This window comes from Labeo rohita, chromosome 7, assembly GCF_022985175.1.
Source record: "Labeo rohita strain BAU-BD-2019 chromosome 7, IGBB_LRoh.1.0, whole genome shotgun sequence".
Classification (NCBI taxonomy): domain Eukaryota; kingdom Metazoa; phylum Chordata; class Actinopteri; order Cypriniformes; family Cyprinidae; genus Labeo; species Labeo rohita.
Genome location: NC_066875.1, coordinates 51,551,919 through 51,575,056, shown reverse-complemented (window position 1 = coordinate 51,575,056; position 23,138 = coordinate 51,551,919). Strand labels below are relative to the sequence as shown.

Here is a 23,138-nt window from a genome sequence, read left to right as displayed (position 1 = left end):
GTCTATCAAGCGTCACAAATTTCAAAAAAACAAATCTGATAACAAATATAAACTATAGCCCCCATATAGATTTCTAATGATATAAATATTATATTTCTTGCTTTAGTGCAACATTGAATATTTCATTTGCCAAGCATTAAAAAAAAGAAAAAGAAAAAGAAAAAGAAAAAAAAAGAAAAAAAACAAAACAAAACATGTAGCAAGCACAGTTTGGTTGGGAGGGACCTGAGCTAGTTAGGCTTGTTAAATAAACCAGTATTTCCATTAATGCTGACATTTCAGCTAGGCACTCAACGCAGAGCCTGGTGTGTTTATATTTATGTTTAACAGCAAAACTATGTCTCTATTTTTTTTTTTTTTTTTTTTAATGGAATAATAATCCTGAAATAGAAACTTTAAAATTGCAATAATATAATACATTATACACAACTTTACAATTACAAAACATCAACATCAGCTGTTTTGCTGTATAGGCAGACTGGAAATTCTTCTGTGAGGTGAAAAAAATTAGTCCAGCGATTATCATGAATTCCAGGTAAGATGAACTTCATGTGTTTTCCACTTTTACATCACATGGATGGAAAGAAAAATGAATCTTAGAAATGTAAATAATACAGAGCTCCAACACAGGATATTTGGTGAAATTACCTTATCTTAACCCTTTAACTGTCACCGTCCCCCCTGTGGTACGCCTAAGTTTACTTCACCGTATTACAAATAAATCCTAATCTAATCATGACAAACTATATGTCGTTGGAAAGGTCTAAGACTCCTAAATAGATATTTTACCATATTTTTAGATATTTACCATAATTATGTAGGAAAAGTAATAGATTAATATATGTCAAGAGCGCCACTTAAAAAATCTACATCATAACATGAGTTCTGACCTTTGTCACAAAAGACTTTCTTTCTTTGCCTTTTTCTCCATCACGCTTTAGATATCATAAGAAATTATATACCAGCTCATAACTTAAAATTTCAAAATTCATCCTTTGAAAGGCATTTTAAAATCAGACATTGCATTACCATGGAAAATGTACATCAAAATCATATCACAAAATGTTTTCATTCATGAATGATAAAAATTTAAGTCTGGATAGTGCATTTTATGTCAGTGTTCAAAAATGGGAGTGACAGTTACATAACATAACATAACATAACATAACACATGAATGCAATAACACACAAAAAAAAAAAATGTTGCATAACAGGATGTCTTATTTTGGTTAAGAAAACAGTAATGACAAAACTCCCATCGCATCTGGCAAGGGACAGAACAAAAGTTACTTTAGTATACTACGAGGTTGCTCACAAGCCTGCTTGGTCTCATTGTTTATACATAAGTATTAGTACGTAACGTTTAAAAGCACAAAACATACATTTTTGTATGTTTTTATTAATGCTGAAACATACAATTTGGAAGTACTGGAACATGTAAAATGGCTATGTATTTTAGTTAACAAAATATTTACAAATCTTTTATTTAATCAAGATTTTTGCATAATGCATTTTTATCAGTATCGATAACCAATTTCGATTGACTTGCAATCATTTGAAAAATATGATAGCACCCCCAGTGGCCAATTTCTTTCAAATTTCTCTCAGACCTTTGGGGCTGAGTCTAACAGTCCCACCAAATTTCGTTCTGATCAGGATTTTAGAGGGTATTGCATACTGAACTTTTCATATATCAGGAACGTTTCTCTAAAAATGCTATATATATATATATATATATAATCATTTGAAGTGGTTTACAATTGAGTGGTGCTACAATTATTCAGAGAAACTTTCCCTCCATATTTTACAGACTGCCAAGTCGTTCACCATGCAAATCAACTCTGATTGATCAAGGTCCTCCAAAACGATTCCGTCTAGAGACAGAGAGAAAAGTGCTTGATGATGATGGAAAAGTCAGAAGGTGGACTTTGGGGTCAAAAGACACCAGTAAACAAAACAAAGTTGTTCTCCTGGTGGGAGAGACCGGCGTCGGTAAGACGACTCTCATCAACACCATGGTCAACCACTTACTGGGAGTGAAGTTTGAGGATGAAGAATGGTATGAAATCACAGACGAACCAGCCAGAGATCAATCAGAATCACAAACCTCTGAAATCACAATGTATGAGGTCTTTCCTGATGAGAGTCCCATATCACTCACCATCATTGATACTCCAGGCTACGGAGACACTAGAGGACTGGAAAAAGATCTGGAAGTTGCTGAGAATTTAGCCACTCTGTTTCAGAGCAATGATGGAGTTCGTGAAATTGATGCTGTGTGTTTTGTGATTCAAGCGGCTAAGAATCGTCTCTCAGACAGACAGCATTACATTATCAGTTCAGTTCTGTCTTTGTTTGGAAAAGACATTGTGAACAACATTGTGTTTTTAATCACACACTCTGATGGTCTGCCACCCAAAAATGTTATCAGCGCCATTAAAAAAGCTAAAATCCCCTGCAAACTAGACGAAAGTGGTCAGCCTGTTCATTTCTTATTCAACAATCGACAGGCTGACGCCCGTCACACTAAAAAACGTCACATTCGTGCTCAAAGAGACGCCTGGGAAGACAGCATGGAAGGCATGATGGATTTTCTTCAGTCTCTGGACAAAAGGAACAGAATAAGTTTAGAGTTGACTTCAGATGTCCTGATACAGCGCATTCGATTGGAAGCATTCATCTGCAACTTGCAGCTGCGAGTTCAAGAAAAGGAGCAGAAAAAAGCTGAAAAACTTCAGATTCAGGAGGCAATGATGCAAAATAAAGAAAAGATTGAGGAGTGTAAAAACTTTACCATCACAATCCAAAGGAGTGTCAAAGAAAAGGTGCCTATTGAGAGCAAGTCATGGAAGCACAGGAAGGCGATGACCTGCACCATCTGTGAGGAAAACTGCCATGAGTTTGACTGCTGGTGGGGTTCAAATCCCAGCAAATGCGAAGTGATGAAAGATGACTACTGCACTGTGTGCACAGGGAATTGCCACTACAGCAAACATGTCAAAGAAAACAAAAAATACGTCATCAGAACGTCAAGCGAAACGGTAGAATATGACTCTATTAAAAAGGAATATGAAAAAGCCCAGGAACAAACCAAGAGGTTTTTGGTTGTAATGAAAAACATTGAAAAAGATCTGAAGGACCTTGAAACACAAAAGTCAATTTTTCTGTTCAATGCTTACAGAACGATCAGGCATCTGTCTCAGATCGCATTAAAACCAGACTCTGCCTTCACTCTTCAGCATCTCGACTTCTTCATCCCCAGAGTGAGGGAGGCTGGGAGAGAAAACTGGGTGCAAGAGCTGGAGGAAATGAGGAGAAAAGCTGTAGCTGATGAAGCCAATAAAGATGCTCTGAGTTATCTTAAAGCTGGTCTAGCAAAACTTTTCTTTGGGCAATGAAAAACTGTGATTAAACTTTTTTTCTTTATACTGTTCATGCTTTTTTAAAAAATGGTTATGACAAATACTGTAGGTGTATATGAGCTTTTTCTTTCAGACAAATACAATCAAAGTTATATTAAAAAATGTCCTGGCTTTTCCGAGCTTTGTAATGGCAGTGAATGTGTGATATTCAATACTTCAACAGAAGCCAATTAACTGTGTCCATCCATCATAAAAAAAGAACTTACAGTAAATGCCTCTTGATATGAATTGACAAAGCACTTTTTTTTTTTTTTAATGATGAATGGACAGTTTATTGGACTTAAATTGGACCACTGAATCTCGACTGCATTGCCCGTATTGGTGATCTCACAAATAAAGGTGTTTCACGATGCCATAGGAGAACCTTTTTTGTCTAAATTGTTCCATAAAGAACCTTTAACATCTGATGAATCTTTATGTTTCACAAAAGGTTCTTTGTGGCGAAAGAAGGTTCTTCAGATCATAAAAAGTTAAGAAAGAGATGGTTCTTTAAAGGGGTCATCGGATGCTAAGTTCACTTTTTTATGCTGTTTGAACATTAATGTGTGTTGTCAGTGTATGTACAAATCTACCCTATAATGATAAAAATACATGCAGTGGTTTTTAATTAATCTGTAAAAATTATATCCCCTTTTTCAAATCAAGCCATTCTCAGATGCCTGTCGTTGTGGCATCACACCGACAGAGGCCGCTCCCACAACAGTTGATTGACATGAGCGTTTTAGCTCAGATCAGCTGTCACAGTCCGTCCTCTTTGTTTCGATGCCGGAGCAGGGATGTAAATTAGACAAGAATATCACAGATTGAGCAATTGAGGTGTTGTGTTGCTGGATGTAACAATGAACATAGTGGTCGTCATTTACTCCTGACATCTGAGCCGCTGAAGATGCAGAAGATTACGTTTGTTTGTGAAGGTAATGCACCTAGCTTCACTCGATCTACATACATCCGTCTATGTTCAGGCGTGAATCATTCATGATCCAGCTTCATTTTGGCTTACAGCAAAGTAATTACAGACTTTTCATTAAGACAGTATAAGCATTTTTTATCTTTTTTTTTGGATATAAAAGATTGTTGTAAATATTTATTTAGCTGTAAATATGTAATAATATTTGCATTATAGATGTTGTCAGTAAGTCCATGCTGTACTCTACATTTCAACATCTATCTAAAAGTATGTTTTGTGCCTATAAATGTACTAACAATTATGTACAAACAGCAATGCCTGTCTGGATTATCAGCCAAACATGAAAATAACCTAATACATTTGTGCTTTACATGATTTGAATACATATTTTTTTAACATTTTATTGAATAATAAACTCACTTTGTAAAAAATGACTGAATTCCTCTTATGTGATCCTAGTCATAACTGTTACATTGTATACTATTTATTTCTTTAGGTGTACGTTTAGGTATGTAAAAACACATCTGTTCACCTTTAAGACACAAAGATGAGATAAAGATGAGTTTGTTTCCATGTAAGCACAGAGAGCTTTTACTGTAACTCACAAAGGTTGACATTACTCGTCCAGTTGCATTTTTCAGCTTCCACTGGAAGAAAACATTCAAAGTTGTAACACAACCTTTTACTGTTTGTTTCAGTAGCCCAGAGTCAGAAAGTCACAGATAAATCCCAGAAACAATGTTTTTTTACACTAGTATTACATTAATATAATTGACCTGTAGCAGGCTACTCATGAAGTTTATTTTATCTGAAGATCTTGACAACTTTTTTTTTAAGACTAATCATTTACCCTTGATTTGATTTTTGAACATCCGGCGACATACAGTCCTGTAAAATACATAAATGTATGCATGCATAATACAAAACATACAGTCAGTGTTTAAATTCATACTAGTTACAGCAGTCCATTGCCAGTATGAATAATTTCTACCGGCATGCAACCATGTGTTTTCCCTGGCATTTTATTCATAATCTATACAGATACTACAGTGCACATTTGGTTGGGAGGGACTTCAGCCAGTTAGGCTTGTTAAACAAAGCAGTATTTCAGTCGAAGCTGACATTTCATCCAGACACTCAACGCAGAGGCTGGTGTGTAAGAATATTTGTTTATATTCATGTCTAATAATAGCAAAAATTTTGTCTCTTAAAATATTTTCAGAAGGGAATAATATATCTGCAATAGATGGTTTTGTTAATGTTTAAATAATTCAACATAATAGCTTTTTTTTTTTATTAAAACAGTACAGAACTTTACCATTTTTTTTTTCTATTGTAAGCAGACTGGAAGGTGAAGGAAAAGCTCTTCTTTGAGTCCAGCGATCATCATGAGTAACACGTGAGTTGAAAATCACACACTTTCTAAGAGGACAAAATAATTACTTTTTTAATTTCTTAAATTTCTTTTTTTTTTTTTAGGTAATTCATTGCTAAAATGGTGTGTAAGTTCTTTAGTGATACTAAACTATGAGACAATTTTCTAACAATCCAACACTTGCATACTGATCAGGTGCTCTATCATTACAAACGTAAAACTAAACAGAAAGATCAACTGAATGAGCATCATTCCATTTGGTATATTGTTTTATGGCGCCCTCTGATGGACTGAATGGTCTTTGGTCACAAAATAGAAAAATGTTTTCATATTATATATAAAGCTATTGAATTTTATTCGTTAAAACAACAACGACAACAGCATTCTGCGCTCTGATCAATAATGTTAACTTATTTAATCATTTCGTTAATTTCAAGACCAGAGATGCTGCCAGAAGAATAAAACAAAATAAAAAAGATATGTAACAATATCTCTCAGTGATTTAGCATGCAGTCACTTGCGTTCTGTGTTTTATAACTGCTCCCATTCTGGAGTTTACCTTTCTAGCTAACTAACGAAGCATGAGCACATAACAATTGAGGTAAATGCACCGTTATGTGACATTCATGTTGTTCACTTCACATTTTCAAGCGTTTTTTTTTTTTTTTTTTACATTGTTTAACCACGGTTAAAACACATATTGGTGGTCTACATTTTAGTCTACATTTTAATATTAAAAGCAATATTAATAGTATAGTTATTCGTTAAAAATGTTTTATTTAACTTTATAAATGAGTCCATTTATAAATGTCTAAAATGTTATAAATAAGTCCGGGCTTCGGGACAATTTTCAGGAAAGTACATCATGTTTGTTTTCTTTATTTAATAAAAGCACAGTTTGCAACGTGTTGTTGATTTTGTGAGTGCACACAAATAAAAGTAGACCCTTAACAGTTCCGAATGATGTATTACTCTTACCTTTAAGAGCAAAAATGACGGAACATTTTTAAATTGTTTCCACTGAAAAAAAAATGCAAGTAATCACACTGACGTCTCCATTTCATGCATGCTTGCAGCTTTAGCTTCCACTGTCAGAAAAATGCAAGTAATATATATACATATACACACACACACACACACATACACATATATATATATATATATATATATATATACACTGTGTGCAGAATTATTAGGCATGTTGATATTCTGGTCATATTTTTTTTCCAAACACATTTTACCAATTCCAAACCACATCAGTCTTAATAACTACTGTTAATTTTGTGTTTAATCATTTATATGTGATATATAATTGTCCGTGAAGGCTGGAAGTGAAAAACTCCTTATATTCAGGTGTGCAGAATTATTAGGCATGTTTTCGTTTACAGCTAAAATGAGCCAAAAAAGAGATTTAACCCAGACTGAAAAGTCCAAATTATTAAATGCCCATGAGAAGAATGCAATACTAATGCATTACAAGAATTTGCAAAGTTAAGGCTTGACCATTGGACAGTGAAATGCTTGTTGAGTCTGCATGGTCAGAAAAAACAGGTGGAGAAGAAAAGATGCATGTTAACTGCAGAAGAATTAGGAATTAAGGTGAAGAATTAGGTGTGACACCATCAGGAACCGTTTCCAGTTCTCCAGCGCCACCATTTTCCAGAACTGCAACCTACCTGGAGTCTTCAGAAGTACAATGTGTCAGGTTCTCAGAGACTTTGCTTGGTAAAAAATCCTAAAAAATGCCCCTGACTTAATAAGAATAACAAGCTGACGTGTTGTGAAATACATGAAGACAGTTTTTATATGCTTTAGAGACAGATAAGTTGAGAGTGACTCTTGAAGGACAAGCATCACATCCTCTTGTGCCTCTGATTCAAGAATTTATCTTCTAAAATCTGGCAGTAAGTTTTGGGAGTTCATTTTAGTCCATCTCTGCAAGTCAGACTTTTCAGGATAAGAGACTAAACATGAACTCCCAAAACTTACTGCCAGATTTTGGAAGATAAATTCTTGAATCAGAGGCACAAGAGGATGTGATGCTTGTCCTTCAAGAGTCACTCTCAACTTATCTGTCTCTAAAGCATATAAAAAAACTGTCTTCATGTATTTCACAACACGTCAGCTTGTTATTCTTATTAAGTAAGGGGCATTTTTTAGGATTTTTTACCAAGCAAAGTCTCTGAGAACCTGACACATTGCACTTCTGAAGACTCCAGGTAGGTTGCAGTTCTGGAAAATGGTGGCGCTGGAGACTAAACGGTTCCTGATGGTGTCACACCTAATTCTTCACCTTAATTCCTAATTCTTTTGCAGTTAACATGCATCTTTTCTTCTCCACCTGTTTTTTCTGACCATGCAGACTCAACAAGCATTTCTCTGTCCAATGGTCAAGCCTTAACTTTGCAAATTCTTGTAATGCATTAGTATTGCATTCTTCTCATGGGCATTTAATAATTTGGACTTTTCAGTCTGGGTTAAATATCTTTTTTGGCTCATTTTAGCTGTAAACGAAAACATGCCTAATAATCCTGCACACCTGAATATAAGGAGTTTTTCACTTCCAGCCTTCACGGACAATTATACATCACATATAAATGATTAAATACAAAATTAACAGTAGTTACTAAGACTGATGTGGTTTGGAATTGGTAAAATGTGTTTGGAAAAAAAATATGACCAGAATATCAACATGCCTAATAATTCTGCACACAGTGTATATATATAATTTTAAGAGTATATGATATTTTGAATTCAGCCACAGTCCCAAACACTTCATTATTAATTCCTGAGCTGTGACGTTACTATTTGTTTATATTTGTGATTTGTATGTACCTAATAAAAAAATTATAATGAAAAAAATATGCATTGAGTGGGGGAAAGAAAAAAAACAAAAAAACACTGAAAATGAGCCCTTGCAAATACAACTTGGTGTAAAAACTCATCAGTTATTATAATGTGATGGGTCTTAGCGGTTTAAATACTATTTCTTTTTCTAGGGAATACATTGCTAATGTTATAAAAGTATGAATGAAATGATTACACTCCCCATAAGCTCACTCAAAATGAATGTTTTCTGATGGGCATTTAGCCTTAAATTCTTGCTACACCAACATTTATGAAATATTTGACTCCATCTGCATTTTACAGAAAGCCGAAGCTTCCACCACGAAGACCATCTCTGATTCATGAAGGTCCTCCAAAACGATACCGTCTACATACAGAAAGAAAAGATCTTGATGGCTACGGAAAAGTCCGAAAATGGACTTATGGAGACAAAGATAACAGTAAACCAAACAAAACTGTTCTTCTGGTGGGAGAGACCGGCGCGGGTAAGACGACTCTCATCAACACCGTGGTCAACTATATACTGGGAGTGAAGTTTGAGGAAGAAAAGTGGTATGAAATCACAGAAGAAGCAGCTGGAGATCAATCAGAGTCACAAACTTCTGAAATCACCATGTATGAGGTCTTTTCTACGAAGAGTCCTATGTCTCTCACCATCATTGATACTCCAGGTTATGGAGATACTAGAGGACTGGAAAAAGACCTGGAAGTTGCAGAGAATTTATCTGCACTGTTTCAAAACAAAGATGGAGTTTGTGAAGTCGACGCTGTGTGTTTTGTGATTCAAGCGGCTAAGAATCGTCTCTCAGACAGACAGCATTACATTATCAGTTCAATTCTGTCTTTGTTTGGAAAAGACATTGTGAACAACATTGTGTTTTTAATCACACACTCTGATGGTCTGCCACCCCAAAATGTCCTCAGTGGCATCAAAAAAGCTAGAATCCCTTGCAGACAAGACAAAAATGGTCAACCTGTTTATTTCTTGTTCAACAACAGGCAGACTGAAGGCCGTCACACTAAAGAACGTCACATTCGTGCTCAGAGAGACGCTTGGGAAGACAGCGTGGATGGCATGAAGAATTTCTTTCAGTCTCTGAATGAAATGAACAGAAGAAGTTTAGAGCTGACTTCAGATGTCCTGATGGAGCGCATTCAGTTTGAAGCATCCATCTGCAACTTACAGCTGCGAATTCAAGAGAAGGAGCTGAAAATAGCTGAAAAACGTCAGATTCAGGAGGCAATGATGCAAAACAAGGGAAAGATAGAAGAGTGTAAAAACTTCACCATTAAAGTAAGAAAGACAGTCAAACTGAAGGTTCCCATTGACAGTAAGTCATGGAAGAACAGGAAGGCGACGACCTGCACCGTCTGTGAGGAAAACTGCCATGAGTTTGACTGCTGGTGGGTTTCTGATCCCAGCAAATGTGAAGTCATGAAAAAAGGCTACTGCACTGTGTGCATAGGGAAGTGTCACCACAGCAAACACGTCAAAGAAAACAAGAAATACGTCATTAGAATTTCGAACGTCATGATGGAGTTTGACTCTATAAAAAAAGAATATGAAAAAGCCCAAGAACAGTCCAAGATATATTCAGTTTTAATGGATCATCTTGACAAAGATCTAAGGGAGATTGAGGACCAAAAGTCAAATCTTCTGTCTGAAGCTTACCAGACCATCAAGCATCTGTCTCAGATCGCATTAAAACCAGACTCTGCCTTCACTCTTCAGCATCTCGACTTCTTTATCCCCAGAGTGAGGGAGGCTGGGAGAGAAAACTGGGTGCGAGAGCTGGAGGAAATGAGGAGAAAAGCTGTAGCTGATGAAGCCAATAAAGACGCTCTGAGTTATCTTAAAGCTGGTCTGGGGAAACTTTTCCTGACTGGGAAATGATTGAATCCAGTAGAGTGAATAATGAACGAAGACAACTGCTGCTTACAATGAGAAATCATCCCATCCCTGGTTACATCATACAGATTTCGAAATCTGTATTATTTTCATTTTTGTAATATGAAGGTTACATTAATCATGTATACTTTTCTTAAAATATGAAATCGTACCAACACATGATAAAACATCATATTTTGGACTACTACATATAATGAGTATTACGTTTATATTGTTGTATATACTGTGTTACCTTCTTATGGCAATAAAAGAAAAGACTGAAAAAGCTGTTATTGAATTGGCCCATTTCCTCCTTCAGTATGCTGCAAAGTCATGCTAAATGCAAATTGACATGCAACTACAGAGATACTACAGATTATGAAGATGTATGTAGTTTTATGAAATAATAGAGTATCCTAATGCATGAACTGCTTTCAGGTGGAAGCAGAATAATTATCAATGAAATACACAGGCGGGGTGAGGTGGATCCAAATGGAAGCAGAGTATTGACAAAAAGTGAAAAACTGGAGTAAACTAGGAGGCAAGGACAGGGGCATCATCTACAGGGGAAAAACTGGCAAACAAGCACTGAAGCACAGGGGTACACACAGGGTAAGAAGGTTAACAAGGGGGTGGAGATCATCAATCACTAGGGAAACTAACAAGGTAGGCAAAGGAGCAAGGGAAAACAGGAACTAAACAAGGAAGTGAACAAAGAAACAATAGAGAACAGAAACACTTCAAAATAAGAGTCCACAAAAACAAGACAGTCTGGGATCATGACACAGACAGACTATAGACATGCCAAATGCTTCACTGGTTAATCATTAAAATGAGTTTGATTAAATAATCGAACCTGCTGTAGTACATGCATATGAAAAGTTCCTTACAGGACTGCATTGGGTTTGGGCTCCTGCGGGACCTGCAGGACCCAACGCAAATCTCGGGCGGTTTTACCAAGAAGGCCCTGGCTGCAGCCTGCAGAACGGGGTGGAGCTGCATGTGGGGCAGGGCTACATGTGTCACCCCGCCCACAAATTATATCATTGGTTAATGATGCCAACGCCCTCACCAGGATTTTATTTCCACTCATTTGTCGCTGTGTTGGTGAGTAGTTGAGCTACGAGTTTTGTCTTATTTGATTAGTTGTAATGTTTGATTACAACATTGCGTTCACTATGTCACTAATGAGCGATTTGATAAAGGGGATGTGAAGTAGTTAAAATAAGACTGCCCTCGTGTAAACAATGGAAGACACAACAGGTGGGCCTCTGCTAATAAAACAGTGATGTTAAACTGCTGTTTTGTATGACCAATAAAATGAAATACTCAAACTGCATTATCTTCATGTTCTTTGAGTTTATTCCTCTTCATATATTGTTTAGTCCAACGCTTTTGGACTTCCAACTTTCTTTAACATGAGGTAATCTCTATATTTTATCTCTACATGTACACATAATTTATTGTGAAAGGTTTTGTTATCAGAACAAAGCAATAGCTGTCATGTAGTTCTTATAAAAATGGCACTTTATCAATTCATAAGTCTAAGACAACACTTTCAAAGAAACTTTAGGGTTGAGTTGGTGACAAAAAACAAAACAAAACATTAAATACAAGTAAATGCGTAAATAAAAATAAAAACCCATAAATAATTTAAATTTGCAAATAAACATTAATCGTTGCGATATACAGTTCTTAATGCACAAAGATATGACAAGTCGAAAGCAGGAAGTGGATGCTTGCTTAGAAATAATAATGAAATTTTGCCCAAAATAATGAATGAAAACATAATGTATTATGTTTGGTATAGATTAATATTAGGTGTAAACGTCACGTTCCCATTCTCTATTAACGAATACATAATATATTGTTTATTTTTGTATGTAAGTTAATATCACGAATGACATTCTATATGTATATATATTGTGACGAGTCGACTGCCTCCCCCCCCCTTATTGTCAGCTGCACCCCGTCGGTAATCGCCGCCCTTCACCAGGCTCCCGACGGGAGTGGGCGTGTGGGAGGAGGAGGGGCGCCGAAACATCCAGGTCTGGCGGCGTGTGATGAGGCACACCTGATGTGAATGAAGCCTCATCACCGCCGCTGTTAAAATGCCGAGCGCGCCTCTCCTCAGGAGACCGGTCTCTTCCCCGTGCATGCACGCTGGTGTCCTCGTGGGTCCAGGAAGGGGTGAAGAGGGAACCAGCGCCGCAGGACGAGTTGCCGGACCCCGCGGGTCCGGATGAGGACCGCACCCGTAACGGCTGACGGGCCAGGATGCCGGGCCGTGTTATCCCCCAGAAGCGCCGCGTAGGTGGAGGAGGACGATGCCGCTAGAGAAGCCGCCGCCCCTCGCACCCCGGACCTGAGCGGGGAGCGCGTGCGGCCGCCGGACTCCGCCCCTTACCTGGACCCTTCCCTTTTGGAACACTACCCCTCCTTCACGGAACCCCGTCACTTCGAGGACACCAGATCCCCCTTTTTGTTTTGGACACTTTTTCCCCCTTTTTGGACACTTTGTTTTATTGTTTAATAAAAGCCTCTCCGAGGCCTGACGTCACGCCCACTGTGTCTGTCGCTTTGCTCCGCCCCCGTGACAAGTGGTGGAGAATGCGGGCATGGGCGGAGCTTAGGCAGCGCAGTGGGAATCACCTGGTGACGTCATCCCCTCTCGCTCGCAAAAGAAGTCAATGGAGATTCGGACCCGGAGGACGGAGAGACGACGGTGACGGCCTCCCAGCCGCTAAAGGGGTAAGTGACTTGTTTCATTTAATATCACTTACCCTGCGGTTGGTTGAGGCTCGACTAAATTCCGGTTTCTCTGTCCCGGTCCGGTGGCGTTGCGAGAGGGAGTCGCCCGGAGAGGAATCCCCGCCCACTCCGACCGCTGGAGCCTGGTTGAGGAAGGTAGCACTCCTGCGTGGGCGGCGACCGAATGACGGGGATGTCGCTTGGGGGGGGGAATGTGACGAGTCGACTGCCTCCCCCCCTTATTGTCAGCTGCACCCCGTCGGTAATCGCCGCCCTTCACCAGGCTCCCGACGGGAGTGGGCGTGTGGGAGGAGGAGGGGCGCCGAAACATCCAGGTCTGGCGGCGTGTGATGAGGCACACCTGATGTGAATGAAGCCTCATCACCGCCGCTGTTAAAATGCCGAGCGCGCCTCTCCTCAGGAGACCGGTCTCTTCCCCGTGCATGCACGCTGGTGTCCTCGTGGGTCCAGGAAGGGGTGAAGAGGGAACCAGCGCCGCAGGACGAGTTGCCGGACCCCGCGGGTCCGGATGAGGACCGCACCCGTAACGGCTGACGGGCCAGGATGCCGGGCCGTGTTATCCCCCAGAAGCGCCGCGTAGGTGGAGGAGGACGATGCCGCTAGAGAAGCCGCCGCCCCTCGCACCCCGGACCTGAGCGGGGAGCGCGTGCGGCCGCCGGACTCCGCCCCTTACCTGGACCCTTCCCTTTTGGAACACTACCCCTCCTTCACGGAACCCCGTCACTTCGAGGACACCAGATCCCCCTTTTTGTTTTGGACACTTTTTCCCCCTTTTTGGACACTTTGTTTTATTGTTTAATAAAAGCCTCTCCGAGGCCTGACGTCACGCCCACTGTGTCTGTCGCTTTGCTCCGCCCCCGTGACAATATATATACACATATCTATATATACATATATATATATATAGCTTCAGCTGTGCTCTTAACCGCATTTCCTGTTTACAGAGGTGTCTATGTCATTGCATGTTATTAGCCAGCTGAACCATTTATTAATATCACATGTAGATAATTAACGAATTTATAATATATATTTTAATATTTTATATGTAACAGATATTTAATATCACGAATGAATCGTAGCTTGAACTATGTTCGTAACCGCATTTCCTGTTTACGGAGTTGACTACAATGTCATTAGCCAATGAAAGCATTTGTGGGCGGGGCGATGTGTGTAGCCCCGCCCCACGTGAAGCCCCGCCCCGTTCTGCAGGCTGCAGCCGGGTACACTTGGTACACTTGGAAAGTTCCGCGGGATATCCGCGGGGAACGGTGGGATTTGGCGTGTAAAGTCCGGGACACACCAAGCCAACTTTAAATAACTAGCGGCTACAAAAGCTGTCAGTGTTGTCGCCTCGCGTTGGCAGCATCTAAACAAAAAGCTGTGCTTGAACACAGCACACAGACTACAGCCGACTGCAAACTAACGTGTGTTCTGTGCCTGCGTGAAAAGGTTTAACTGTCTATATCAGCAGCTTTTAATAGTGTATAATCGTCATTCAAAATGAAAAAAAAAAAAAAAAAAAGATATACGAGATAAACACAGATATTAAATGTATACAAAGCAGCGCTTGCTTACCATTTTGAATATCAGTTATCACTTTCTTCATTTTAAGCGCTCATGCTGTTATGATTTGGTAACATTAGAGTAGTCTTCTGTTTGTGCCGCCTTCATTTTAGCAATAACCTGACCCCTGCTGGTGTTGTTGCGTCATTCAACTTTAATTTTGAGGCCACGCCCTTTCCTGTCAAACAAAGCCTGCAGGAGATACTGTTCATGACGTGCATGAGCCTGTGTGTGGAAGTCCACAGTTTCTAAGTGTACAGAGAATATTATTTAAGTTTTCTACGTATGCTACTGTACGTTCATTGTGTTATAATGAAGAAAAGCCTAATTGTTGAATTGTAGGCAATTCAGTACTAACTTTGTACCGTTTCCATCAGTAGGCTAAATATAACCAGCCCACTAATTTTCCTGTTTATCATGTGACAGACTAAACCGGTATTACTTGGGGGGGAAAAAAAAAAACAGGTTTCTATTATTATCTTCTTCCTTGAGATATTTTTACAAAGGACTCAAAAGCTTTGCTGTGAGACATCCACAACGACATGGTCTTAAATGATGTAAGTATTATAAATACATGCTCTCTTAGGGAGAATGAAAAAAAAAAAATACTTTAAGAACACTTTTTTTTTTTTTTTTTTAAAAAGCTAAATGTGCTATTCTTCATGTAAAATATGCATTGTTGTAGTTATCTCAACTTTCTTTATTTTTATTTCTTTCTTTTGCTCGTAAGTTAGTTGGGCTGAGGCTGAATTGATATCTGTGTTGTTTTCTTTTTTAAAATGTGTAAAATTGTATAAAATGATAAGATTGAATTCCCAGAGTTTTGAAAATGGTTCCTCTTCTCTATAGAGTCTACTAAATCATATATTAATATTTAAGGAGATTCTACTCAACACACAAAATCATAAACAATATAAATGTTTTTAATATGCGACTGGTTTACTTTCTTTAGTAAATTAAGCATAACGATTCAAGCAATGTGTGGGCAATTACACAAAAATGACTAAGAAAGGAAACATAGAATTATGCATAAAAGAAACATTATTTTGAGAAATGTCTCTGTTTTTTTGTATATACAATGACAGTCAGTGGACTCTTCAAATATCTAATTTGTTTCCACAGAAGAAATGAAGTCATACAGGATTGAACCGACATGAGAGTGACCAAATGATGACATGTACATTTTTGGGTGAACTGTCCCTTTAACCCCAGTAGCAATGGAATTACCCAATATCCACCATCGGCACAGCAGCACAGATGAACCTGTAAATATGCAGTAAGAGATTGTTCTTATACATTACTTGATTCAGGGGATAATAATTTCTAAAAAGCCCAGCCAGGCTATACCCTTTTTACAAAAATGTCTTTATTGTATAAAGGCTAGCCTGGCCTGAGGTAAACTGTTGATCTTTAACACATGAACTATATTTAAAGGGATTTCCTGCTTTAAAACATTGTTTCTGAGACTGACTTTTATTATGTTCATGTTAAAACAGTGCAAATTAAATGGTTACATAATAACAGAATGTCTCTATTTTGATTTGATTTAGTCTTACATTCTCACTACACAAATATTTCTAAATAATTTGCATTTGTTTGCTTTTTTCAGAAAGCCGAAGCCTCTACCGCGCAGACTATCTCTGATTCATGTCTCTGGTTCTCTAAAACGATACCGTCTACATACAGAGAGAAAAGTGCTTGACGACAATGGAAAAGTCAGAAAATGGACTTATGGGTCAAAAGACACCAGTAAACAAAACAAAATTGTTCTGCTTGTGGGGGAGACCGGCGTCGGCAAAACGACTCTCATCAACACCATGGTCAACTACATACTTGGAGTGGACTTTGAGGATGAAAAATGGTATGAAATCACAGAAGAAGCAGCCAGAGATCAGTCAGAATCACAAACCTCTGAAATCACCATGTATGAGGTCTTTCCTGTAAATAGTCCCATGTCTCTAACCATCATTGATACTCCAGGATATGGAGACACTAGAGGACTGGAAAAAGATCTGGAAGTTGCTGAAAATTTATCAGCACTGTTTCAAAGCGAAGATGGAGTTCATGAAGTCGATGCCGTGTGTTTTGTGACTCAAGCGTCTAAGAATCGTCTCTCAGACAGACAGCATTACATTATCAGTTCAGTTCTGTCTTTGTTTGGAAAAGACATTGTGAACAACATTGTGTTTTTAATCACACACTCTGATGGTCTGTCACCCAAAAACGTCATCAGTGCCATAAATAAAGCTAAAATCCCCTGCAGACGAGACAAAAGTGGCCAGCCTGTTTATTTCTTATTCAACAATCGACAGGCTGAAGCCCGTTACAGTGAGAAACGTTACATTCGCGCTCAAAGAGATGCCTGGGAAGACAGCATGAATGGCATGAAGCATTTTCTTCAGTCTCTGGATGAAATTAACAGAAGTCGTTTAGAGCTGACTTCAGATGTCATGATAGAACGCATTCGATTTGAAGCTCACATCAACAACTTACAGCTGCGAGTTCACGAGAAGGAGCTGAAAAAGGCTGAAAAACTTCAGATTCTGGAGACAATGAGACAAAACAGGAAAAATATTGAGGAGAGTAAAATCTTTAGCATTAGTGTCGAAAAGACCAGTAAAATGAAGGTTCCCATTGAGAGCAAGTCATGGAAGCACAGGAAGGCCATGACCTGCACTGTCTGTGAGGAAAACTGCCATGAGTTTGACTGCTGGTGGGCTTCTGATCCCAGCAAATGTGAAGTCATGAAAAATGGCTACTGCACTGTGTGCACAGGGAAGTGTCACCACAGCAAACACGTCAAAGAAAACAAGAAATATGTCACCAGATCCTCAAGAACAACAATAGAATATGACTATATAAAAAAGCTATATGAAAAAGTTCAAGAACAAACCAAGAGGTTTTCAGTCATAATAGGTGATATTGACAAAGATCTGAAGGAGATTGAGGACCAAAAGTCAAATCTTCTGTCTGAAGCTTACCAGACCATCAAGCATCTGTCTCAGATTGCATTAAAACCAGACTCTGCCTTCACTCTTCAGCATCTCGACTTCTTCATCCCCAGAGTGAGGGAGGCTGGGAGAGAAAACTGGGTGCGAGAGCTGGAGGAAATGAGGAGGCAAGCTGTTGCTGATGAAGCCAATAAAGACGCTCTAAGTTATCTTAAAGCTGGTCTGACAAAACTTTTTCTTGACTGGGAGTGAACAATGAAAGATTAAGACTGCTGCTTATAATGAGAAATCAGTGCAGCTGACTGTCTGTCCACAAGAGTTTCTACAAAACTTCTATATACCAGAGACTGCTTTTTGTCTTTAACATTTTTTTTTTTTTTTAATAATATGAAGGTCACATCAAAAATATGTACTTTCTTAAAATATGAAACTGCATCATCAAATTTTGAAACCTCATATTTTGTACTATTACATATAATGAGTATTATATTTATATTGTTGTATGCTGTTGCTTTCTTATGGCAATAAAAGAAAAAAAGTTGTCTTTGAATTGGCTTGTTTACTCTCTTAGTGTACTATAAATGTAAATGAAGTCATGCTAAATGCAAACTTACATAAACCACTACAGAAATACTGCAGAGAATATGTAGTATATGCTTATTAAATTACTGTAAATTTATTAAAGGACAAACTCACAGACTATAGATAGGCCAAAGGCTTCACTGATTAATCATTAACATCAGTTGGATTATATGATAAAATGTATGGTAGTAACAATGAAAGTAGTGTAAACAAAAAGTTTCATGCATTATGAAGTAAATAATAAAATAGATTAAATGAAAAAAAGAAAAAGAAGCAGGCTTCAATGTCCAAGGTCAACAACAATGATATCATCATCCAAGGCAAACAATACCAATTAAACAAACAAGACCAATTAAAAAAAGAAAAATCATCACTTTGAATCTGTCTAGACCCACAGAAACTAAATGCCAGCGTAAAGAGGTGACCTCTTAAATTCCAGCTGTTAAAGAACTAAACCCAAATTTTGCAAATGCAAGGGTGTTTAGCAAGCTAGATGCAAAAGTCAGATACTGTTTGATCTTAATAAGAAATCACAAATCCCATGACATGTCATACCCCTTTTGGCAGAAGAAGCTTGCCATTTGACCTTAGTGTGTCCCAGGACCTATTCCAAACCAAAATGGACAAAATTCTTATAGATCTTTAAAGTGTGATCAACAAAGCAGATTATGTTGGAGTATGTGGAAATGATGAGCAGGATCATGACAGGAATCTAATAAGCCTAATGGAAAGAGACAAGTGTATCATCCAGCAGCACAGCATATCCTTCTTTGATAGCCTGTACAAAGACAAGGGCATCAGACAAGACCAAGTCAAAGTCTATGACAAACAAATAAAGTCAGCACCACAAAGCAAAGAAGACCTTCACTAATTCATAGGCATGCTGAGCTTCCTGCCATCTTACGTACCAAAGCTTGCTGACAAAACCCACAATTTGAGGGGACTGCTGTAAAGTGACTTACACCATGTCATGGAACACAGAGTATCAGAAATGCTTTGATGACCTAAAGACAACAGCGACTGCTGAAGTTTGCTACTTCAAAGTGCTACAATCCAGCAGTCACGTTCACATTGGAGGTAGATGCATCACAGACAGGCACTGGTGCAAGGCAACAGTGAACGAGAAATGTGTATGCAGTTTCCATATGCTGCGATATCATGTATAGTTGTACGGCAAACCATTCATTGTAGTCACTGACCACAAACATCTTGTCATCATATGCACAAAGCCTCTGCATGTTGCCCCCCAGGCTGCAACGTATGCTTATCTCACAATCTATGACCGGTAACATTCTGACTCAACTCCACACAAGATATTGAAAAAACACAGAGGTTGGCTTGAGAAATACTGGCCAAAGATAAACACAGTTTTTGAAAATAAATGTGCAGATCCTGTAGTACCTATGCAAAAAATCAAAAGAACTTCTCTTTTCACACAAAACAACCACAAAGTCATGGCAATACTTGGCATCTGATCTATTTACGGTTTACGGACTTCAGTACCTACTTACTGTAGATGGGTATTCCAAGTACCCACTGGTTGATGAACTGCCCATACCAGTAAGCAACCATGCAGTTGCACAAAGACTGCAACTTTACATGTCTGAAGGACATGACTGGAAGCAGAATGGCTTGGTGACAACTTGCAAGCTACATTTTATGTTGCTGTTATAAATCTTCAACAAAGCATCTGGATCTATTTATCCTTCTCTGCACATGTCAGGATAGTGGACAAGAAACAAAGGAGAAGTTAGAACACATTTACCACTACAAAATGTGAAAAGACTTATTTTGAAAATGGAATGTCTTTGAGAAGAAGGATTATCTTGAAACTTGAATGAAATGGATAGACTGTTTGAGACCACATGGCATGGCAGCAAACAAAGAAATCATCTTAAAGAGGTATGTGCTTGCAGAAACAATGTGCTGATTTAATCCTAAGGTGAATTTGAATGTTATTGTTAAGACTTGGAAATGCTGAAAGTTTTGTCTTTGGAAAGAGGATATTTGCTTGTTTGAGCAAAATGGATAAGTTTGATTTAGAGCAAACCCCAAGCTCAGCTTAGAAGGACTTGAATGCAGTTACTGCTCCAGACCAGACAAGACTCCAGACCAGGAAAAATAGCACATCTTACAAGCTGAACGAATATTGTTAAGTCTTTGATGGTTGATGTTGAATATTATGAAGAAGTGAAGAGAAAATGCTGAAGTTCAATGAACAGTCTAATGAATTCCTGTTTCTTTCTAGTGTTGAGACGTGGATATCTAATGTTCCTTAACCTGACTCTCAAGCTAGTACTCATGTTTCTTCTGCTCTGAAAGTGACTGACCAGTTAAATGAGGAAGACAACGGACTTGCTGTTTTCACCGTCAAGCCTAATTCAGGGGGTCCAAAAACCATGACAGAAAATAAGTGTATAATTCCAACGTGGCATAAAAAGCATGAATAAATCTTACAAATGCTGATTACTTAACATTATATATCCCACATTAGCCATACATTCTACCATAACTTCAAATGTTTGTCTACTGGAATGTATTTCTCTTATTTCTATCATCTGATTAACCAGTGGTTGGAGCAAAAGATTTAACATTTGTAACATTATTATACAGTGAATTTTGTAAATGTTGTTCAAGAAACCTAAAACTTCAACATCAGTGTCAACATCAACTTCAGCATGTACAGTAGCTCTGCAGAGGCAGAGAGAGCAGCTTTATTTGCCAAAGCCAACACACTGCAACAAAAGCATGCTATGGAGACAAACTTAGAAAGATGAAGGAGGTATGGGAAGTTCAAGCAAACTTACAGTTAAAATTGAGTGTCTCAAAAATGTTGAAAAGTATACTGAAACTATGTTACAAGTGGAAATGTGGTCAAAAAGATGCCATGAATGTGTATTGTGAGGAGATGTTAATGAAGTATGAGTGTATGAGTGAACCTTGCTGGTGTTATGTCGCATCGTTCACCTTCAATTTTGAGGCCACGCCCTTTCCTGTCAGATATGTGATGTGCACCCTCCTATGTGTGGAAGTCCACAGTTTCTGAAGTGCAGAGGGAATATTATTTAAAATTTTTATTTTTATTTTTTCCTTTTTTGTTGTATGGTACTGTAGCATCTGGACCAATCAGACATACATTAATTGTTACATTTAACAAATAGTCTTTAAACCCAACAAGCCAGCTATATGCTGGAGCTCTGGAGACAACCCCTAAAGCAGGGGTCACCAGAGCTGGTCCTGGAGGGCCGGTGTCCCTGCGGAGTTTAGCTCCAACCCTAATCAAACACACCTGAACCAGCTAATCAAGGTCTTACTAGGTATACTTGAAACTTTCAGGCAGGTGTGTTGAGGAAAGTTGGAGGTAAACTCTGCAGGACACCGGCCCTCCAAGAACAAGTTTGGTGACCCCTGCCCTAAAGCAACTAACACCCCAAAAGGGGCTCAGTTGCCAGGACAACGATCTGATAAGAGGTTTTATTGCCCAGAGGAATGCACATTCTCCCATGCTACATTTGCCCATAGGAAAGACACAATGCCTATAGAAATAGACTCTTTCCTTTTCATTCACAGGCAAACCTTTCTTTGACCTTCCTATCACACATAGCCCAGGTCATTGTGTACAGTATTACTGCATTGTATTTTAATTTTGTCTGTTGTATTTGTATTTGTCTTTCTACTGTTTTATGCATGCGTTATGATAGATGACTAGTCGTATAACCCACTTATGCCATGTTTGGTCTCTTTGAATTCGTATTTTGATTATCTAAAAGATGGTGTAAATTAGATGTTGATACTTATGCAACATATTAGTGTTTTAAGAAACCTTAGTAGTTTTTGCATCAACACCCAATCGAATTACATATGCAAAACATCATGCTCACAGACAAAGAGTCGTAAACTTTCCCTCCAAAGGTGAAAGTTACCATTGGTTCATGGACCTCCTGGAGGCGCAGCCTCCAGAGAGCTTAAAGGCATCAAACGATTGATCGTCTCTCTCTCTTCACTTCGCTCTCTTCTCCCAATTGCTGCCCATGGGGAGGAACCCACTGGGAGCCTGACAGGCCCCAACATTCAGAGCTGTGGCTCTCGACCACAAAGAGCCAGACATTTCCACTCAACCCTGGAATTTATCTTCATGACTCGCCTCAGTCAGTCAGTGGTTCTTTTAGAACCTAAGAAGATGAGCTAGAACTCTTCAGGACTTCCCTAAGCACGCGCCAGGCCTTGCGGCCTTGTCTTTCCATTCCCCAAAGATCACAGGACTTCAGCTGGGTCCCTCTCAGCTCTTGGTTCTTCTTCACTTTTCACATGGGACGAAACTCCCAGTCACCATCGAGTCAAAACATCTTTGGAGTTCATCACTCTTCAGACCCGAAAGAACGTGATTGCAATTCCAAAACCACCACTTCTCCAAACCATCAAGACTTTCACCCGAGACTGCATTTGGACACTTGTTCAATGACCAAGGCAATGCAAGTATCGTGCATTTAACTAAACAAACAGAGGTTTAGTATAAGCTGTAGACAGCATTGATGGTTTTGCTCAGGTGGCTAACTGACTCTTTTCATAGCTTCATTTCCTTATCTCTCTTTAACTGCTTCTCACTGACCATTCCCCCATGTATGAGTGACTTCATGTTTGTTTGTTTAGATTAGTTATGTGTTAGTCCTTCGTTAATAAACTATTGTGCACAAATTACATGAGTTTTGATTCTGATTCTGCCTTGCAAATTAATGTCCCTTTACGATTCCGATTCAAGCTACATGCTCTAATGCAACGGTACTTTAAGAAAGATATTTTCTGTGGCCAAGAAAATATAATTTCTTAGAGT

At 38.7% G+C, this 23,138-nt stretch overlaps 3 protein-coding genes across 7 annotated transcripts; all 3 read left to right on the top strand.

Annotated features, from left to right (window-relative positions):
• Positions 1-290: 290 nt before the first annotated feature.
• Positions 291-4,308, top strand: LOC127168578 (uncharacterized). Its single transcript, XM_051115569.1, has 2 exons — positions 291-535; positions 1,811-4,308. Exons 1-2 carry the CDS (start codon positions 525-527, stop codon positions 3,396-3,398), a joined length of 1,599 nt encoding a protein of 532 aa, XP_050971526.1. The 5' UTR covers positions 291-524; the 3' UTR covers positions 3,399-4,308.
• A 1,138-nt stretch (positions 4,309-5,446) lies between these two features.
• On the top strand, positions 5,447-10,705 carry LOC127168556 (uncharacterized). Of its 3 annotated transcripts, none has more exons than XM_051115512.1 (3): positions 5,447-5,481; positions 5,673-5,728; positions 8,855-10,705. In XM_051115512.1, the coding sequence occupies exons 2-3, from the start codon at positions 5,718-5,720 to the stop codon at positions 10,443-10,445; spliced, it is 1,602 nt and encodes a 533-aa protein (XP_050971469.1). In that variant the 5' UTR covers positions 5,447-5,481; positions 5,673-5,717; the 3' UTR covers positions 10,446-10,705. The 3 variants fall into 3 exon arrangements, with proteins under 3 accessions (XP_050971469.1, XP_050971472.1, XP_050971470.1); XM_051115515.1 differs by having other exon boundaries at positions 5,670-5,728; XM_051115513.1 differs by having other exon boundaries at positions 5,458-5,485.
• A 4,577-nt stretch (positions 10,706-15,282) lies between these two features.
• On the top strand, positions 15,283-18,126 carry LOC127167820 (uncharacterized). Of its 3 annotated transcripts, none has more exons than XM_051114076.1 (3): positions 15,283-15,331; positions 15,900-16,050; positions 16,384-18,126. In XM_051114076.1, the coding sequence occupies exons 2-3, from the start codon at positions 15,992-15,994 to the stop codon at positions 17,975-17,977; spliced, it is 1,653 nt and encodes a 550-aa protein (XP_050970033.1). In that variant the 5' UTR covers positions 15,283-15,331; positions 15,900-15,991; the 3' UTR covers positions 17,978-18,126. The 3 variants fall into 3 exon arrangements, with proteins under 3 accessions (XP_050970033.1, XP_050970032.1, XP_050970034.1); XM_051114075.1 differs by having other exon boundaries at positions 15,290-15,331; positions 15,897-16,050; XM_051114077.1 differs by lacking the exon at positions 15,283-15,331 and having other exon boundaries at positions 15,930-16,039.
• Positions 18,127-23,138: the final 5,012 nt, after the last annotated feature.

Coding starts and splice junctions, on each gene's coding strand:
- LOC127167820 (XM_051114076.1), top strand. CDS start 15,992: ATGGAATTACCCAATATCCACCATCGGCACAGCAGCACAGATGAACCT. Junction 16,051..16,383: donor GATGAACCTGTAAATATGCA/GTAAGAGATTGT, acceptor TGCTTTTTTCAG/AAAGCCGAAGCCTCTACCGC.